Source organism: Lathamus discolor, chromosome 3 (assembly GCF_037157495.1).
Source record: "Lathamus discolor isolate bLatDis1 chromosome 3, bLatDis1.hap1, whole genome shotgun sequence".
Lineage (NCBI taxonomy): Eukaryota > Metazoa > Chordata > Aves > Psittaciformes > Psittacidae > Lathamus > Lathamus discolor.
The window spans coordinates 85128401-85148348 of NC_088886.1; the positions used below are offsets into that span (position 1 = coordinate 85128401).

Sequence of the window (19948 nt, forward strand, 5' to 3'; positions counted from 1 at the left end):
TTTTTAAAATACCTAAGGATTTTTTCCTTTAGAAGCAGTTAATGCCATCATGCGTCTTCCTGATGAAAGCGCATAAAAACAAGTTAATGTTCAGTTCAGTTCAGTTGCTTGATTTTCTCTTGTGCTGGTAAACATATGCTATAGCTACAAAAAAGTTTCATCCAGACTCTAACATCACATACTTCCAGGGAACGGTTTTGGAAAGTCTGAAAAAAACAACACAAATTCCAAGAGTATAAGTTCTGCCCATGGAGATGGAAGGAGAACACTTAGGCTGTCTGTTGTGGGTGACTGTGTTAAAAATGTGGGCTCCTTCTGTAGGTGATTTGACCTTCAACTGAAAAATGCAAATTCAGAGCTACCTGCTTATCAGCTCCTGAATTAGGGAGTTTGGTTAGAGTCCTTAGATTATACAGCAGTGAGTGTGTTATAGAGTATGGTTTCACTTTGAAAGGCTGTGTGTATTACAGAAATATATGGCATATTTTAAACTTATTCTGGAATGCATGCCTAACTGTGAAACCATGACTGGTGTATGCACAGGAATTCATAAGCCATGACTTTAACTAAGGAACCAGTCTTTCATCTTTTTCTTTGCAAGTTTCTTTTGCCAAATTTAGCATGCTGCCATAGAAGGAACTATTTATGCAAGGAGATGTTATGATTTAGGACATTTGCACACGAATGGAGAGCTGCAATGTGTAGTGCAGAATTATGTTGTAATAGATAGAAGAGTGAGTAAGCTGTGACTCTGGACTGCAAGTCATTCTACATGACTTGCTTGCTGTGGTCCTACAACAAATGCTGCTTTCTGTGTAGTGTTGCAGCTGTTTGCCTCTTTCCAGTCTGTGTTCATGTATTTCATGTCTCCACTGGGTTACCCTGTGCAGCAATTAAAGAGCTATTAGTCAACAAAGAGCATGTAGCAGTTTCTGTTCATGTAGTATGGAAGTGAAGACACAAAAATATGTTAACGAATACCATGATACCCCCTCTTACTATTGCTTTGCATTGAGAAATGCTAGCTATAACATATGACCTGGCAGCTGTTGTTTCTACACAGAGCTCCTCCAGTGGAAGTTAATCAACCAGATTTCACACTTGTACTGCTGCTAATCCTAGTGACTCTGCAGACTTAAAAGGAATGATGATAGATTTGCATCAGGGTAACAGATCTAAGTTTGGAACATTTGCTGGAGTTTTGTGCATCACATATTGTACCTCCAGGCCTTAAGTTTATAGAATCATAGAATAGTTAGGCTTGGAAAGGACCTTAAGATCATCTAGTTCCAATCCCCCTGCCATGGGCAGGGACACCTCACACTAAAACATTGTAACCCAAGGCTCTGTCCAACCTGGCCTTGAACACCGCCAGGGATGGAGCATTCACAGCTTCCTGGGCAACCCATTCCAGTGCCTCACCACCCTTACAGTAAAGAACTTCCTACTTATATCCAATCTAAACTTCCCCTGTTTAAGTTTGAACCCGTTACCCCTTGTCCTGTCACTACAGTCCCTAATGAAGAGTCCCTCCCCAGCATCCCTATAGGCCCCTTTCAGATCCTGGAAGGCTGCTCTGAGGTCTCCACGCAGCCTTCTCTTCTCCAGGCTGAGCAGCCCCAACTTTCTCATCCTGTCTTCATACAGGAGGTGCTCCAGTCCCCTGATCATTTTCATGGCCCTCCTCTGGACTTGTTCCAGCAGTTCCATGTCCTTTTTATGTTGAGGACACCAGAACTGCACACAGTACTCCAAGAGAGGTCTCACGAGAGCAGAGTGGAGGGAAGCAGTCTTGCTTCCCTCGGTTTTGCAAATATATGCAAAGGGAAAAGCAGTATATTGTGGATAGTCTTTCTAAGATTTTGTGACTAAAAGTATACACTTCTAAAAAGCCTTCAACTGTGACTTCAAAATCCTACATGAATAATTCTCTCCCTGATAATCTGGGTTGGATTTCAGGGTTTTTGCTCTCCCTGTTGCAGGGTGGCATTATAGCTACTGGAAACATCACAAATGCCTTTTTAATAGCGTTGTTTTCCTTCTTTGGTGCCTTTTACAAATTCTTCCTACCTCAGAAAACCAAAATACCCTTTCTTTGAATTACATAGTTTCATCTCTTGCTGTTAAGTTTTTAAAAGTTTCTGGATATAAAGCCACATTTTAAAACATAGATTTTCTGTAAAATATGTATTGCCTTTCAGAAAAGCCTTTCTTATTTCTGTCTTACCAATCCCTAAGTATGAAGTGATGTTAAATGTGTGTGGTACTCTTGTGAGACTTAAGAAAAATGTTTAAACATGAATTTAAAGCCCAGTGATTGGGAACTGAAGCTCATTCTTAAAACTGGAATCAAGACAGAGCTAAAAAAATTGTGAAGTGTTCCTTGCTTCATTCTTACTTCTCAGAATGATAGGCTCAATTATTTACCATAGTATATAGCCACAGATTTAGAAACTGAAAGGGTGAAGGATATATATCTGCCTGTTCCAGGAAGCAGGCTGGAGCCTGTATGATGCTTAGATATGTCTTTAAATTAGTATTTGGGATACTAAGTATTAAGTATTGGTTATTGCTTTTAAAATTAGGGTGAAACATTACACTTATTTTTAAGCTAGTGCAAAGGATATTTATTAGAAGTGAGAGGGAGCTGCTTCTTAACAGAAATAATAACGGAATCTTGCATGATTTTTAAGTTATGCAGCAAAATGCTATACATAGTAGTACACCAAATATCCAGTAGTCAAAGTCATTTTGAAAAGAGGATTGGCTGGATTTTTTTCTTATCAGCATATTTCTTTTATCAAGCATACTGGAAGGGTTTTGAAGTTCTTTTACAAATACCTTAATAAAAGCATAACTGTAAACAGTCCTATGGCAGAGGAAAGACAGGAAGTATGGCAGGGATAATTTAAGTAAACTATAAACCCTTTATGGACTGAAGCACAAAAGCTGTTTATGTAGGTAGGAAATTGAAAGTAGTTTAAATTGCTGAGGATGATGAAGAAAGAGTAACATGAATGTATAGTACAAAATTAGAAAATAAATGAGACTGAAATAAACATCTAACTAAGAAATACTTCTTTAAGTGCACTTAGAATACTTGCAGAATACCAAAGAAAAAGGTGGATTGTTATTCTGTGAATGGTAGAGGAAGCCAACGATTTTGGGTTGCATAGTGCATTATTTTTCGTTGAAAGATCAGTTGTGTTAACGTGACAGTCATTAGCATAAATAACAAAAACCTGTAAGAATAGGTCAAAGTGTCTCAGTGAACTAGAATCTTCAAAACCCTGTCCTGACAAATGTGATACTTGCATCGATGGAAATAGCAGAGCTGTTACCACTTCTGAAGAGAAGTCCCAGAGCAATAGGAGAGGTGATGGGGTCACAGTATTTTTAAAAGAGAAGAGCGAGCAAACTGAGTTTGAGAGCTATTAGATTATCATCCCTTTGAAGAAAAGGACAAATGAATTATGCCGAAATATACAAAGGAAAACAGGAGCTGTGTAATAACCAGTGCAACACATAAGGAGGAATCAGTATTTTGTGAACGCAGGAAAGAATTGCTGTATATCACAAGCTGAATGCCAGTTAATACGGCCATGTTATCAACCAAGACAGAAACCATCCTGAGAAATGTAACCAGAAGTATAGTGTGACAGGCATGAAATTTGTCTGCTACTCCACAAGAAAGATGACTAGTTCAGGCAAGTCTGGATGAGAATAAGGAGCACTGGTCCTCACACTTTCTGTTTTCAGCCACCCCCATTTCAGTAGTCTCCATTTCACTACGGTGAGTTCAGCTCGACCCACTCACTGGAATGGTTGAAAGCAAACATGTCTTTTGTTGGTTTGCTGCCACTTTGTTTCCAACTGACTCCCTGCACTGGCACAAGGGGCGTGTTGGGAACCGAGGGGCGGTAGGGCAGCCCAGCCTGTTCCCCGTGAGGTCGTGTAAAGTAGATGCAGGCTGCATGACATGTTTCATAAAAATGCTTTTGTGCTTTCTTTTCTGTTGACCCTCAAGTTGGTTTTCAGTACACTGTTTGATGAATTGGATTTAATTGATTAAATAAATCATAATGAAGTGATATTAATTAGTCTTTGGGGAATTAGACATGACTTTTTTTGAAAGGCTTATACTAGCTGAAGTCCTGTTAAAAGTCAGTTTGAATGTTTTGTTAAAAAAATTTCTTCTTTGGTCCAGTCTCAGTTTAACTTAATGGAAACATTCTGTTATATACAGCTTTTGGGGGGGGCTCTCTTTCTGAATGTAGCTGAGGGTAGGGTTACCCAAGTTCATGTCATTCAGTCTTTTTAAACATAACAGCATCGAAAGACTTTATGCTCCAGCCTTTGCAGGGCTGGTGCACTGCTGCACCCAAAACCAGAACAGGGTTTCTAATCAGATACCAGTGTTTAATTAATGTCCAGTAAGATCACAAGTGCAGTGATCTGTGCTAGCAGATCTGTTAATTTGAAATCTATTGCCTTCATTCCTCCCTGTGTAATACAGGGAAGGTAGATAGTATGTGTTCTAGTTTTATAAATTCCCAAATTTGTATTTATTCTTCAGTCCTCACCTTGAGAATAAGAAAAGCAATGCACCTTAATTCAGCAGAGCCAGGATTTGTGGCCTTTGATCTTATGAATATCATGACTCCACACTGGTTTTAGCCCTGTGCTCTGGGGTGCCCTTTTATGAACTTTTCAAAAAATTCAAGCAGGCACCATTAGTTTGTTTCCCCCCTCTTCCCCTCTTTTTTTTTTTTTTTTTTTTCCAGGAGTTTATTTAAAGTGCAGGTCTGCAGCAGCCAGCTAGCTAGTAACCACTCTAATACCAGGGAAAATGCCACTGAAGTACAGTTTATCAATCTTTTAGGTTATATTTGATCTGGTGATGTCAATAGTAGGTTGCCTTCCCTCTGGAGTCAAGTTGCAAACACTATCCTCAAGGGTAATTAAAGTTAAGCACACAATTACAACAGCCCAGATTTGTTGCTTGCTGGTTGCCCACTGTCTCGTGGCACCCAACATCACAAAAATGCAATGTCAAAATCAAGGGATTATCTCTGAGTAGTATGCTGTGTGTATGTTTAAATGCTGCAGAGGAGGTGAATTGTACCTTAGGCACTGAGGTAAGCATCGTGGCACTGATTAATAGTGAGAAGCCTTTATGGGACTATATAGTCTGTGTTTAATTACGTTTTTGCTTTGCTAAAATGGTTCATGACAGAGTGCAGCTTCTGAGTATTGTAAGGCATTGGTGAACTTGCAGTATCTCTCTTCCTTTTGTAAGTGGCCTAAAGATCTTTGGTTGGAAATGCAGCTCTTGTCCTCTTTTCATAGCCCAGTTGAAGTACCTTTAGTTGTGTTTGCAGGTGAGAGAAGTGCTGAGTCTGGCTTCTACTTTGAGTGGGTCAGGGTCTCTGGGATTTTTGTGTTTTCAGGTACAGTACCACAGGGTGCACTGGGAACTGGTAGAGTTTGAAAAATGGAGCTCTGACTTATTCCTTGCTGTGACTTCTATGAGTGTGGGCTCTGAAAAGGAGGAGATGTAGTATGATTAGGAGAAAGTTGAAATCCTCCAGGAAATCCTATGAAGACATTATTACTGCTTTAGTTAGGGTCAGCAGGTAGAGTACCAGGAAGAATGAAGAGGCGTTTGCAAAGGAGGAGCTTTTTTCTTCTGTACTATTAACTAGGGAATTACAAAGTAGTCCTTTTTTGTTCTTAAACTGCTAACCCATCTAGGATTTTTTTCAGTAAACTAGTCTTAGAAAAAGGATTATATCACTTGGACTTAAACTGCATGTGTAGTAAATTAACCCACTACCTTTACACATTTAACCTCTTTTGGACAGGTGCTTGTATGCTGTGTGCCCTATGCTGTGGCAGAACAGCTGAATTCAGTGTGGAATGTAGGCTACCTGGAGAATGTTACGAAGGTTTTTAAATCTGCCTTTCTTCCCTGTGTCATTGTTTCTTAAACAAAAAGATAGTGCTTCTAAAAGCACATACCTATATGTGGAAGTGATAGCAACTAAGGGGAAGGTTGTGACTGAAATTGTGACCTTTTGAATAGAAAGAGGGTGGACTGGATGTTCAAACTTCTTTTGAAATTTCTAAAAAAAAAAAAAAAATCATTGGAGGGAAAACTAGATTTCATTCAGTAGAGGTCATGGTTTCCATTGTAGATAGTTTCTATAGATCATTTTCAACAACCTACATTAGCTGTTGTGGCTTTTATCTGAGGGATATTTAGAGAGCAATACCAATAGAAGAACTTGCAAAAAGAAAATAAGAAGCAGTTTGGGTAACTGTATTTTGTAGAAGTGATTGTGTAAGAAAAGCAAATGAGGCATGAAATTGTCTAAGCTATGATGAGTTTTAAGACAGTTGGAAATTGTCTAATGTGGTTAAGTGGTTAGATGGATATGTGAGGATGCACATAGGCCTAGACCGCTGTTATTACCCTTTGTGCACAGCCTTGCTGAGCTGGTATGTTGGAGTACTGAAGTGGGATAAGGACCAAGAAGCTAACTGCAGACATAAATCACCTTAAATGCTGAGGCATAGCGGGTTTGTCCAACTAATAACAAAACGATCATCCAGCAGCATTGCCAGTGATAAACTTGTTTGTTTTACTGGATGGCAACTTAGTACATCCTGAAAGAAAGTCCATGCAGAAGCTCATTGTGAGTTAGATGATGAGCTCAATGGTGACAGAATCCAGAAGAGTTGGGTTTTGAGAAACATCAGGTTATATGAGAGGTGAAGTGATAACAAGTCCAGAGGAGGGCCACGAGGGTAATCAGGGGACTGGAGCACCTCCTGTATGAAGACAGGCTGAGAAAGTTGGGGCTGTTCAGCCTGGAGAAGAGAAGGCTGCGTGGAGACCTCATAGCAGCCTTCCAGTACCTGAAGGGGGCCTATAGGGATGCTGGGGAGGGACTCTTCGTCAGGGACTGTAGTGACAGGACAAGGGGTAATGGGTTAAAACTTAAACAGGGGAAGTTTAAATTGGATATAAGGAGGAAATTCTTTCCTGTTAGAGTGGTGAGGCACTGGAATGGGTTGCCCAGGGAGGATGTGAGTGCTCCATCCCTGGCGGTGTTCAAGGCCAGGTTGGATGAAGCCTTGTGTGGGATGGTTTAGTGTGAGGTGTCCCTGCCCATGGCAGGGGGGTTGGAACTAGATGATCTTGAGGTCTTTTCCAACCCTAACTATTCTATGATTCTATGATTCTATATCAGGCTCTCTAAAAGCTAACAGCAACCAAGTCGCATCCTCCCATCCCCCACATTCTGAACTTTTAAGGTAATGTAAATTGGTCCTTTTTTTTTTTTTTGATTGTTACTTTATTACAGAAACTTCTGTTTCTAATGAAACATTGTGTTAAATCAGAATCCTGAACTGAGAGAGAGGGGTGTACAGTGCTTCATCGTGGAACACTCATAGGCTTGGTGCCCAGCACCTAAGAATGTGCACTGAGGAAGACACGGGGAATGGCATGGAAGTTAAATAATGCTCTAGACAAGATGATTATGAATTCATTAGGCATGTGGTGGTGGTGTGGTTTTAGTTAAAAGTGACAGCATAAGAGCGAACAAACACTCTCACTGCGCATTTGTGTCGGGAGAGTGGAAAAAGCAAGGGGAGCCTAGTTTAAATACATCAAGAGTAAAGATCCTAAGATTTCAGAAAGATCTCAATTTTACTGCAGGTGGCAAGAGAACAGAGAGTGAAAGAGACAGCTGTTTTTTCTGTCATAATTGTAAAACTTCACAGCAAAACCAACTCCAAAGCAGCACATAAGAACAAGAGAGGGCACTCAGGCTGTGGATACCAGAGGGAGAGGCTTGAGCAAGCCAGGAGTTTCTGATAAAAAGAAACTGGGATAGACTGCAGAGCTCCAGCTGACTTTAATGCAGGCAGGACTGTTGCATTTATTAATAGTTGTCATTATTTGATTAGAGTAAAATCCAACTTACTGCACCTAATGGTGTTGAGCTATAATGTGCCACTCTGCTTTCCAATCAAATTGTCATGGTTGCTTTAGAAGTCTAGAGAATTAGCTCTTTTAAGAAGCTAATGCCAAATATTTCCATACTACCTATAGATAATAGCAAATTGCAGTTGTACTGCAGCCAGTGTGTTTCTTCTAAATATAGTGAAGGATGTTCCATAATTCATTTAATTGCTTAGACTTGACAAGGAGCCAGTGCTAACAAACGCGCTTCCATACTCATAGAGTACTCCTGGAGTACACTTGACTTGGGAATATAAATACTGAAAAAAAATGTGTGGAACAGCGTGGCACAACCGCGGTAACATTTGAGCTGTATGTTGTGCAGGTGTGCAAGTCCTTTCTCAGCCGCAAGAACACAGCTAAAGGAGAAAGAGGACACGAGTGTGAGTTGCATGTTCTGCAAATCCAGGGTAGGACAGGGCTCTTCCACATGTTATGGTCAGACAATTGTAACACAGTTATTTAAGGAAAGTGCAAGATAATCTGTTCCACTTCTAACTGTTGGACTTCTTCTTCCTCTCCATCTGTTCTGGTATCTTGTATACAAAACCTATGGGGATTCCTGTTGTTATTGCAAGCTGTTAGAAATACAGTACAGCTGCAAGGAGAAAAAGATATTTATTTTTTATTGATGTTTTGAAGTATTTATCTCTAAAATACTGAAATTCCAGTTTCCTATTGCTGTGCCTCTATCCTCCCCCTTCCCCCCCCCCCCCAGCCAGGTAGACATCATTATTTGCTTTCCACGATTTTGATATACTAAATGTAGAGATAAGGAAATAAATATTGACACAGCTCTTTTGAATATTAATATTATTATAATAGAGTTTTTCAGTATCAGTTTTTCCATTAGTGTCTTCATATCAAGTATATGTCTAGTATTTATGATCTACAGTCTATATTTTTGGAAATGAACATCTTCAATCATAAGACTTTGGAGATGGAAAAGAATTATATAGGTAGAGGAATATTAATGAATCATGGAAGTTAAAGTAATTCCAAGTCAGCCCCTAATATTTCAATAAGGAAGGGTCTGATACAGTAAAGATTTCAGTACTTGTAAGTACAAGCGGGTTTATGTTTTTATTTTTAGAATTCTTATGTGAAATACTTGCAATATATAGCTATACTTCTGATTGTAAATTAGCTATATATAATTATTAACATTAGGTAAGTAAGTGATGGTTGACTTTATGGATTGATTAAATGCCAAAGCTTCCATTCATTTCAGCAGCACCACATTTCAATTAATTTTTTGTATTGACCTAGTTGGTGGAATCCTGCGTGTATTTGAAATGTAGAAATACCTCATTTCACGGTATCTGATTTTATACAAAAGAAGAATATGTAATTCTGTCAGCACACCTTCATAGAGCATTTATTTCTAGATGGATAATAATGGAAATACTAACTTCATAATATAACTTTTTTTAGATAAGTCATTCTTGAGCATGAAGATCTTAAACTGTACAATGTAGAGATAATTTGTACATTGCAGTGAATTTGCATCAAATGCCTCTGGGTTTGCTGAAATATCTATTGAAAAAATAGAATGGAGTCCGGGATATTTGGCTTGTCATTTTGTATCCATATATTGCTATGGAAGGGTAGACTTGGACCAGTGCTTTCGTAGCCCTTGTCCTATGTGTTGTGCAGAGTGGTTCTTGTTTAGTGCTGTTGAGTAACCATAAGCTCTACATCAGTTCTTGCTGCCTTTCCTTGTGGCTTCTGAAGAAAGAGACATCTTTTGAGGATTTACCCATTTTTATTTGCCAAACGATGATGGGCATGTTTGGTTTGTGCATTTTAAATGTTAGTCAGTGGAAGGTCTGACTGCCCCATTGCTATCTGAATAATGTTTAAGAGGTATGAATTCACTGCACTGTCCAAGTTTTAAAAGATGCACATGTATCAATAGCTCTGATGGTAATCATATTAACTCCCAAAGGAGCTGCATCCTCGTTCATTAATGAGTTAGTATGGTGCCCTGGGGGCAGAGAAGTTATTAGCAATTTTCCCATTGTCAGCTGGACACTGTGCCATGTCTCATATATGCTGGGCTTCTGCTTCAACTTATTTTAAAAAATGAATTGCCTGGATAGTGGGTTATCTCCTAGGATCATGTTAATTTGCTGTTTGGGAAAATCTGTTGGAGTAATGGTCTGATCTCTTCTTGACTACTTTACTTTTGACAGACTGGAATCCCTATGGGTGTCATAAATCTCATGTATCATAGTACCATATTATAAGCAAGTAATGTTTGTTCTGCTTAGTGAATCCTGGAAAAAAATAAACAAAAGAAACCCTATTAAAATGCTGTATTTCATCACTTGCCTTTTATTTAAGAGGGAAGAATGTCCTAGCATTCACTTCCATGAGTATTATTAATGGAATACTTCTAGAATTACTTTTTCCTTAACTATTTCAATATCAACACCTGCTGTTCAGAAAATTATTTTACTTATGCTGAACTTGGTTTTAGCAGTTTATTCTAGATGTAAACAGAAACGCATGACATTCCGTAATACCCATGTATATCTGTAACTTAAAAAACAAAATTAGAAAATTTCTGAATACTCTAAACTGATTCTACGGAGAAGGAAAAAAGACTGATATTTATATTAAGTATCGGGAAAGATCTTAGGAGTAATGTCATAGAAATACCTGAACTACAAAATGCAGTGACCTGGAAGTGATTGATTTTTACCTATCATTTACGGTTAGAAAAAGAATTGTAGTGAAAGCCAATAGATCTGGGGCATGATGCAATGGGGACATCAGATGTAAGGGAAGAAATCTATTAATATTTTTATGCCATGCATTTCTGTAGTTAGGTGGTGGTGTTTATAAAAATCTAATTTCGTTGTGCTCACCTTCCCATAAACCTGCATATAAGCAAGTTTAGGAGTCTTACACAAGTTGTTGCTTTTTTTTTGTGGTGGTGGGGGTTTGTTTGGTTTTTTTTTATTTTTTTACAAGCATAGTCAATAATGCTAAAAAGATTTAATTTGGTTTTTTTTATTCAGTATGAAAGCCTAGGTACTGCCTTTGGTTCTAACTTGTTTATAAACCTGTTTTTTGAGTCGTATGCTGAAATAAACATTTCTGACAGTGTTCAGGACTTCCACTGACAAATTAATAAACTGTACTGAAATTATTGGGTCATCCTGCCTGGCTTCCCTCTTCTGGAGCTCTGAAGGAAAATGCTGTAAATGGAAATAGGTTGTGAGGTCTGAAGGCAGGGTGGTGATGCATATTGTGGTTGCACTCCTTAATGAATTCAGCAAACGTGGGCAAAAGGAAAGGACCAACTTGTCATCCACCCTTGAAGGGATACTGTTGGTTCACACAGTGTCTGAAAAATGCGGTATTAAAAAGGTCAAGGAAGGAAAAAGCCCAGAACTAACCCATCCCATCAGTTACATTGCTACGGTTCCCTGGCCGGGTGGGACTAGTCAACATTGGTGTAGAAAGAAAAGTTCCTTATAGATAGCTGAAAATGATCAGACAATTCAGGGATGAAGAAGCCAGCACAGCCTGTCCATGAACTGAAAACTCTCAGTGTAATACAGTTAAATAGTGGTGTGAACAACTTGAACTTCCCTTTGAAGTTTTCCCAAATACTGTCCATGACAGAAGTTAAAACAAAGGCAACCATGCGCAGTCTGAGGTGGATGTAGATTGTGCAATTCACAGAAATTTGTCAACCAGGTACTTTTATTCAGACTTGATAGTACTTCAGTTACTCTTCCACTGCTCTTGGTCTGAGCATGGACTGCTCCCTTGGATTGGCGGATTAAAATATTGTAGTAATATCTTTAGGTAATAGGAAAAGGGGAATGTGTTGAGTATAGTGTAAGATTTCTCTATGGATGCCTTTAATGAAGACTTTGAAAGTATGCTTTCAAGTCTGGAAGGTAATTAATTTCTTTAAGTATGCTGAAATTGTTTACAAGATTTTAAATGAGTAAGCTTTGTGATGGAGTTGGGTTTTTCATGCAGTCGTCTAATATTGACTCAGATCAGAAGTATTAACGTGCAGACATTGCATCCTTTTTTATTTGTCAGTGATAAAGAAAAGCAGGGAGAAAATCATAGAAGTAATACCTTCACAAATAGCTTTTAGGAGGTAAAAAGGGAGAAATTGTATGTTTAGATTTGAATGAACTTGACATCACTCTTACGTGAAAAAGATGAGTAGTGACTGTTAGCTGTGGCCGAAACTAACCATGATTGACTCTGCCTAAACTGAAATCTTGCTAGTCTCAGCTTCCACAGTTTTTCTTGAAGCTGCAATGGAGCTGTAAAGGGTTGTTGGTAGATACTTCTTGAGCCTCCATGTCATCCAGCCCCTTTCTTGTGCCTGGGTAAAGCATGTCTCACTGGCCCCTGGGACTTGTGTTACTGTGGGAGTGAACAATACAAGACTTTTTGTTTGCTCCCAAAGTACCACTTTTGCTGCTTAATCTACTAGTTATGTGCCTTTTTTGCTAGAGACAGCTCAAATTTGGGTAAAGATGACCACCTTCCATAACTTTTGCAACAACAAAAGTGACCCACTGCATTGCAGTGTGCATGAAGCAACATTTATGTGGCTAACATTTATGTGGAGACTTGTTTTTTGGATAAATATGTATAGGAGGAAGAGAACCTTTTAATAAAAAGAGACATTTTGGATCATCTGTTCAGAATAAAACCTATTTTCCTCCTCTTAGACAAGCATAAAAGGGACCATCGAGGATCGGTGCCCTTTGGCAAAGTTTGTCCGCTGCTTGCATCTCCAGTACATAGGTAACTTCTGCTGTGGGAGTCAAAATTCAAATTTCAAAGGTAAAACACTGTTTAAAAATTATAAAGCTGAAGTGAACAAATGAATTTACGAGAAAGATCAGTTATATTTGTGCCAAAGATTTACAAGTAGTTTTAAACACTCTGTGTTTGACATGGTAAGTTGTCTTTATAATTTAAATGCTAATGAAATGGTAAACATCTGTTAAATTTATGAAGATAATGAAGCTTGTCAGCTACATCTTTCTTGTGCCAGCATTCCTGCTTAGCTCAGGTCTGCATACAGATTTGGTGGAGTGGTGGTGAGAATCTATTTGACATTTGGGAGCAATGCCAGTGTAAAACTGTGCCCTGTTCTGTTTAATTTGATAATTTGTCCTGAACTGCTTTGAGATGTAGTTTAAGTCAAGTCATCTTTATCTGATCTTTCTTCCAAACGCTTTGAAAGGTGGATCTGCAAATCAGACTTCAGTCAAACAGGGTCACTGGTATTCAATTTGCAGTAGCTGAAGTAGTAAACTGGCGAACAGAAGTGAACAAATTTCTGTTATTAATGCCTCCATTAATCAGCAGGAGGTAGGTGTGTATGCTTTCTGTTTTACACAGATTCTGAATGTATCCTAGGCTATTGGTCATATATTACTCTGACAGCAGAAACACCATAAGCTGCAAAACTGCAGGCAGATTTCAAAGACTTTGTCATGTGAAATGATCTGTACTCAGCCTAGGAGTACAAAGAAGATTGCATTGTTTGCAGGAGAATGCTAATTGTTTTCTAATTTTTAAAGCTTTTATGCCAAATGCTCTCTATACCTTGGTTAAAGACAGCATCAGAAACCTATCTTAAGTCTGATTCTAAATGTCAGTCACATTTTAACTCTACTATATTTTTTCTGTAAAATTTAGTTAAAATATGTAACACGGCTTCACTGAGCTATGTATATATAAAGAGAGGACAGGTCTTTTTAACTTCTTGGATCTTTAATTGCTTATGAACTTCAAAGAGAAACTTGTAGAAGTGAAATTGATGGCACTTTATAGGGTTTAGTTAATTGAATGCAGCAGAGCTGCTGTTTGAATGCAACTCTGAAATCCAAATTTTGTAAATCTATTGTTTCTAAACCAGCTAGTAGAAATAATCATCACTTTTGCAGCTGAAGATATTTTCTTCAGAATCCTCTGACACACTGCTTTCCGATTGTTGTGTTTTTTTCATTATGGATATGAAGAAGAAACTATAGGAATATTAGCTTTTAGCTTTTTGATGTTTGTGACTCCACTTGAATAAGCTTTGACTTATAGTTAATTAAGCACAACTGTCAATGACTTTCTTGGGCTTATGCAGAAACAAACCTTATATTTATGAAATTATTGGGCTAGGAGAAGGTAGAAAATATTCTGGGAAAGTGTTTCAGCGTATTTTTCCTTTGTGCAGCTCAGTTCAGGTGGTATTATAGTTCCCTTTCCATAGTTGTCAATGACCCATCTTTGTGCAATCATCACACTTTTCCTATAGAAAAAACAGAGTATTGATTATAGCCTGCTTATTCATCTGCTAGACCATAATATAATGTTTACTGTGCTACAGCTGTGATCAAAATGACTGTCTCTCCAGCATCTACAAAATTTGAGCTCAGGGCTAGTTATAAGTGTTTGGTCATCCAAAAAATCCATGCAGCCCCATCTGGCTTCTGAACTCAGCTTTCCTCTTGGATACTGTAAGACGGGGTTTATTGTGTCCATGGAAGCAGGATGTTGAGACAGAAAGGAGGAAAATATCTACTCTGCCTTCAGTTTTACATGTCCTTAACAGGGAGAAAGGGAGATACCTTAATGGAAGGCTGGTACTCAGGCAGCCCATATGGATTGCCAGGCATCTTGCAAGTAGATGCAAATGATTTTATTTTATGGGAGAAGAGAGGAAAAATGGCTTGTTTACTCTTTTTCCCACAGCTCCCTTCCTACTTCCCCCCTCCCCCCCGGCTTTTTTCATTTTACCTTCCTGGCTCAGATGACTTCTATAAGAAAATGCTGAGGTATTGTGTCAGTTCTGCTTAAGACCAGAGAAACTCCTAAAAGGACTGTTATGCTCCTAGCTGATGTGTTGGCCACCAGTGAGTGGGAGGAGGAGGTAATTATGGAGAAATTCTGGCAGAGGTAGGAGAGGCAGAGAGTGACTCACCCTCAGAGGTGTGGGACACTTGTGTTCCAGTGCCATCTCTAGTCAGTGCTGAATTAATTATTCAACCCAGGAAGGAGAAACTGAAGGCAGATAATTAGTTAAAAATGAATATTTGGACATCTGCACCTTCCCATTTCTTTGGGGTCTTGCTGGGGAATGATTCTCAAGTGTATACAGAAAGAATTTCAGCATGTAGATTTCTGGGATGCTCTCTTATTTGGAGAGAAAAATCTGGAGTCCAATTAAGTAAATACTAGTTTGCATTGTACATAAAGAGTTATGTTCATTTGTGCTACCTGATGTTGGCTGTTTTCTAATATTTGCCTAGCACTGTAAAACAGAAGGCATTTTTAAAAAAGTTAGGTAAAATGGTGTTTTTGCAGCATCTGATAGTTACTGTCAGAAGAGGAAAAAATAACAGATCACCACTTGGAAACAAACCTCTGGATTTCAGCTTGCATATATTGTCTGTGCTAGCTGATCTAATAGGCAACCGTGAATTGCAAAAGCATCTGACTTCCATGGGCGCCCAGCCTGGCCTTTTGGCACAGCAGATTTTTTCAGCTTTACAGCGGATTTATTCTACCTGCCAGTGTAATTTATATACCGTATGTCTCTTCTTCAGCATCTGAGTATCCATGGCCATAGGGAAGCGCTCAGCCTCATCTGTAGTGTGTGGAAATAGGTTTCTTTTAACGACAGTGTCTCCTACAGACCCGCTTTATTACATCCCTGTATTTTTTTTTTTCTTGGTGGTTGTGTCAGCTATGCTGTGTGTGATGTAGAAAGAAGAATACTATGAATTCCTGGTTTTGTTTGCTCTTGGCAGGCACTACTACACTTCCTACCCTTGTGCGTACACCTACCTTGATGATGCAGCCTTCCCTGGATATCAAACCCTTTATGTCCTTCCCTGTGGACAGCAGCTCTGCTGTTGGATTCTTCCCAAATTTTAACACAGTAAGTAAAGGTGTTTCCACATTTAGTTTCAGTTTATGCTTTCCAAGCTGATTTTAATATCCAGTATTGGAGCTGCCTTAGGATAGTACATTGCTGACACACTTCTAGAGAACCTTTTTAGCTGTGCTATTGTGGTTGCTTTTCCCTCATGCGACAGGCTCAGAGGGGGCCAGTCCATTTTTAACTTGTTCTGTTGAGGTGCTGTTTGCATACTGAAAAAACGAATTCTGGCAGAAATTTGATGAGTGATAGAATAATTTTGAGCGTTTGCCTGGGCATGTGCATTTTCTGTGCTGTAAAAAAAGGAAAAAGCAAAATCTAATGGAAGAACAAGTATGGCAGGTAAGACCTAGATTCTCCACTGACATGAATGAAGTTAAGTCTATTACAGCCAGTAAAGCACCTGGAGGATCTTGTTAATTCCATGTTATAATAATAAAGTAAAAATGGCACAGTCAGCCAATGTGAAAATGTGAGCCTGCTGCTTCTAGTTTATGGTAAAGCACCTTGGGTTTTTTGGAATAAAAAAAAAAAAGAAGCCATAATTATGCTTAATGCTTCTGTAGTTCTCTGTGGTTATCACAGTAGCAATAACAAAAATGTTCTCTTCTGTAGTTATTGGTTTAACAGGTCATAAAATGGTTCTGAATGTTATCAAAATACTTTTTTGCTATCACGCTTTATCATTTGTTTAATTTATTATTATTCTAAATATATTGAGTACACCAAAACAAACACTATTCATGTTGCCACTCGGGTTTCATGTGTGGAGGTAATTCAGCATGGAACAAGCCAGCAAATATTAAGTTAATAGCAACAGGAAGGAAACTGCTCTGGGTCATTTCTGCCAAGTCAGCAAGTATGATCTGTACGTGACTGTTGCCTGAACTGTACAGCATCGTGTATATCACTGTCATTGCAGGGGGAGGGAGAGGGAAGCAGTGCCATCACTGCCAGACAGTGATCGGCTGAACCGCTGCCAAGTGTTTCCTTTGGCAAACTCACCTTCTGTCTGAAGTTAAAACAGCAAGAGAATTTTTGTCTTCATGACTTGCAAATAGATCTTGCTGAAAAGCCTTGTGGTACAGCACATGGTGCTGTGGGATGGTTCCGAGGTAACGTGTCAGCCAGCTTCTTTCAAGTGTCAGCAGCCCAACACGTTACAAAAAGTAGCAAATATTACTAATTGATTGGAGAGCGTATATGTGAAAATTGTGGATTTGTGAGGAAGATGTGTACCTATGTCGATCTGGGGGGTATGTGCATGTGTACAAAGAAGAAAAAAGAGGTATTTTTAAATTGCAGAACCAAAACTCAGTACAGTTTTAAGAAAGCAGTGTGTCATTCTCATTTTCTAGGCGTGATGCAATTCATACTCATTTTCATCCCTTTTCTAATGCGCTTGAGGATTTTTTTACCAGTATTTCTGCTTGTAGTTGCACTGGTTTAAAGGTGAGCTTTTTCACACATATGAAAACTCAGAGAACCTTTTCTTTAGGGATGCTGTAGTTGTAGAGTCAACCGATTTTATTTTCTTACGGGTGGTATTATTGAATTTCTGAGTTTGCAGTAGCCTCTAGAGACAGTTTGATTTGGATATGTAGACTGGTTTTGCCTATATACACTAGCTTACATTTATCAGAGTTACACTGCAGTTTGCCTAATTCCCAGGGTGTGTTTATCCTTCATACCTGTCATTCCTCTCCAAACTTCTGTAGGTTTTATTAAAAAAAAGAGGCCTGGGGTAATCAGCAAATACTGTCAACTCGGTGTCTATTTCCTCCCTTGGAATTCTTGATAATTATAAAATATCATGCTGCTATGCACCATAGATGCCGCCTGTTTAAACTGTCTATTTTGAAGAACAGCGGTTCAGTACTACTCTATTTCTAATTCACTGACTTTGCCATTTATCTTGCAGGTATTGATTTTCAGTAGCAGTCTTTTACAATGGACTTTAAAGCTCATTGAAAAACTAAATCATTCATGGTTATCTACTGACAGGCACAGTGAACACCAGCTGTCATGCACTTTCTTTCTTAATTTTATAACTTAGCACAACCTTTGAGAATGTAGATTTCTGTGTTTGTATACACATTGGTTTTTTCACTTTTTCACTGTAAAGTCATAAGGGCACTATGTAGAAGTTTGTAAAAAGCCTTTTTCCAGAAGATAACTTTGTGTGAGTAGAAGCTAAATCCAGTTGACCCATAATGTGTGCGCCATCGAAAGTGCCATAATTTTTCATCTTGCGCAGGAACAGAATATTAGAAGAGCTTTTTTTCCCTTCCTACTAAAAAAGCTATCATTTGTCTTATGGATCAATCAGGGAATCTATGCACTTTACTCACTAGAGGACTTGTCAAGGATGGTAGACAATAAAATCTCTGAGGTGCAGCACTTAATCTCATTGCCTTAGGCAGTACTGAAGGGACCCTGCAGCACATGCCAGGGCCACTGTTCATGCTTGCATGTGTTCACGAAAGGTAGGCAGAAAGAATTGTGGTCTCAAGAGAAAACTTCTTTGGATCCACCTGTTCATCTGCAATGGCAGTCAGATACAGAAACGTTTTTCTGAATATTTCCAGGAGGTGGTTGCTGACTTAATTTCAGCGGCCTGAAAAAAGACAAGTTTCTGCTTAGGAACTTAATACAGTAACTATCAGAACAGGAAAAACAAGGTAAAATGCATTAACTACAAACATGTTTGAAGGAGCACCCCCTACAGTTTTTCCCAAAAGAACTTTTCTTATGTATGGAAATATACTTAAAATCTCAGCTAAACCCTTTCTTACATAGTTAACTTTGGCAGTTTTTAATTCTGAAAACATCTGTGATGCTCCAGATGAAACATCAGTGTTCCCATTTTGTTTGTGAAAGTGTTCTGATGACTTGTTTCTCTCCACATGTGGTACTTTCAAGTGAAGCACAGATCATACCCTGATTTTTATTGGGTTGTTTTGGTTTGGTTTTTTTTTTTTGTTGTTGTTGTTTTTTTGTTTTTTTTTTTTTTTAAAGAAATGCCTACCTCCAGTGTATCTTAGTTTCTTGGTAGAATTGCGTGATTTAGTTTAAAATGCTTCCCTTCTGTTTCTCCTAGAAACACTAATAGTTCTAAAAATGCTGTGGATATATGCCTAGTACTTATCAGTTCACGCCCCAATTAAATTTGTCTTTGTTCCTTAGGACTTGCTTATTATATAGGAAGAATTAATTGGGAAATGATTGCACTAACTCCTTGGATACATGCATTTATTTCTCAGTTAGAGTGCCTTTTTGTTTCAACAGTTTAGCCAGAAAGGGACATTCTAAGGGCAGAATGAAGGATTCCAAGCAGAACGGTATTGCAGAATAGGTGCTTTCTTCTTTCCTGGTCTTTTCACAGCACCAGCAAATAGTTTTGTCAGAACAGGACAGGCATGAGCAGACTGTCACAGTCTGAACCTGAGTTGCTGGATCGAAAGGTGACATCATGTTTGTCCTGGCATCAAGTTCTAAAAGCTCTTGCTCAGTTACTCATACTCCTCTGTCTGATACGCATAGTTTGAATCAAGTTTTTGGCTGGTATTACTTAAAATGTTCTTGTTTATAGCAGAAGGGGAAACAGCATTATAGGAACTTCCCAAATTGGTACCTCCAGTTTGAAATGGATGTATACAAAAAGATATTGTTTAAGCAGAGCTCTTTTTTAGCTCTCTAAAATGTCTTTAATTAACTCCTTAACATGTAAAATCTTGCATAATAATTGCATTTCAAGACCTGTAAGACTTCAAAATCAAGTTCATAAAGTCAGTGAAAATGAAAGTTAACGTTAGTGTGGTCCCCATTTTGTGTTTATTGTAATGTAATCTTAAATTTTACAGTCTTTGGCTTCCGCCACAGAAATTCACCTTCTCTGTCAGTTCTTTCTCTACACTTCCCTGATTCGTCATTTCATGTCATCCATTTTGTGTACTGAGTTAAGAGAGGATGCCTTGTGATCACAG

The 19948-nt window shown here is 38.6% G+C and overlaps 1 protein-coding gene across 15 annotated transcripts in view; it reads left to right on the top strand.

Annotated features, from left to right (window-relative positions):
* The window catches only part of ZNF385B (zinc finger protein 385B), a 168031-nt gene that overhangs the window by 95263 nt on the left and 52820 nt on the right, over nucleotides 1–19948 (top strand). For 13 of the 15 annotated variants that reach the window (XM_065670208.1, XM_065670209.1, XM_065670207.1 and 10 more), the window contains one exon: nucleotides 15832–15962. The exons of 1 other annotated variant lie outside the window; for it this stretch is intronic. In XM_065670208.1, the coding sequence (XP_065526280.1) occupies nucleotides 15832–15962 (131 nt within the window). Of the gene's footprint in view, nucleotides 1–12818; nucleotides 12863–15831; nucleotides 15963–19948 lie in introns of those variants that run through there. One more of the 15 variants, XM_065670220.1, reaches the window with a different exon arrangement.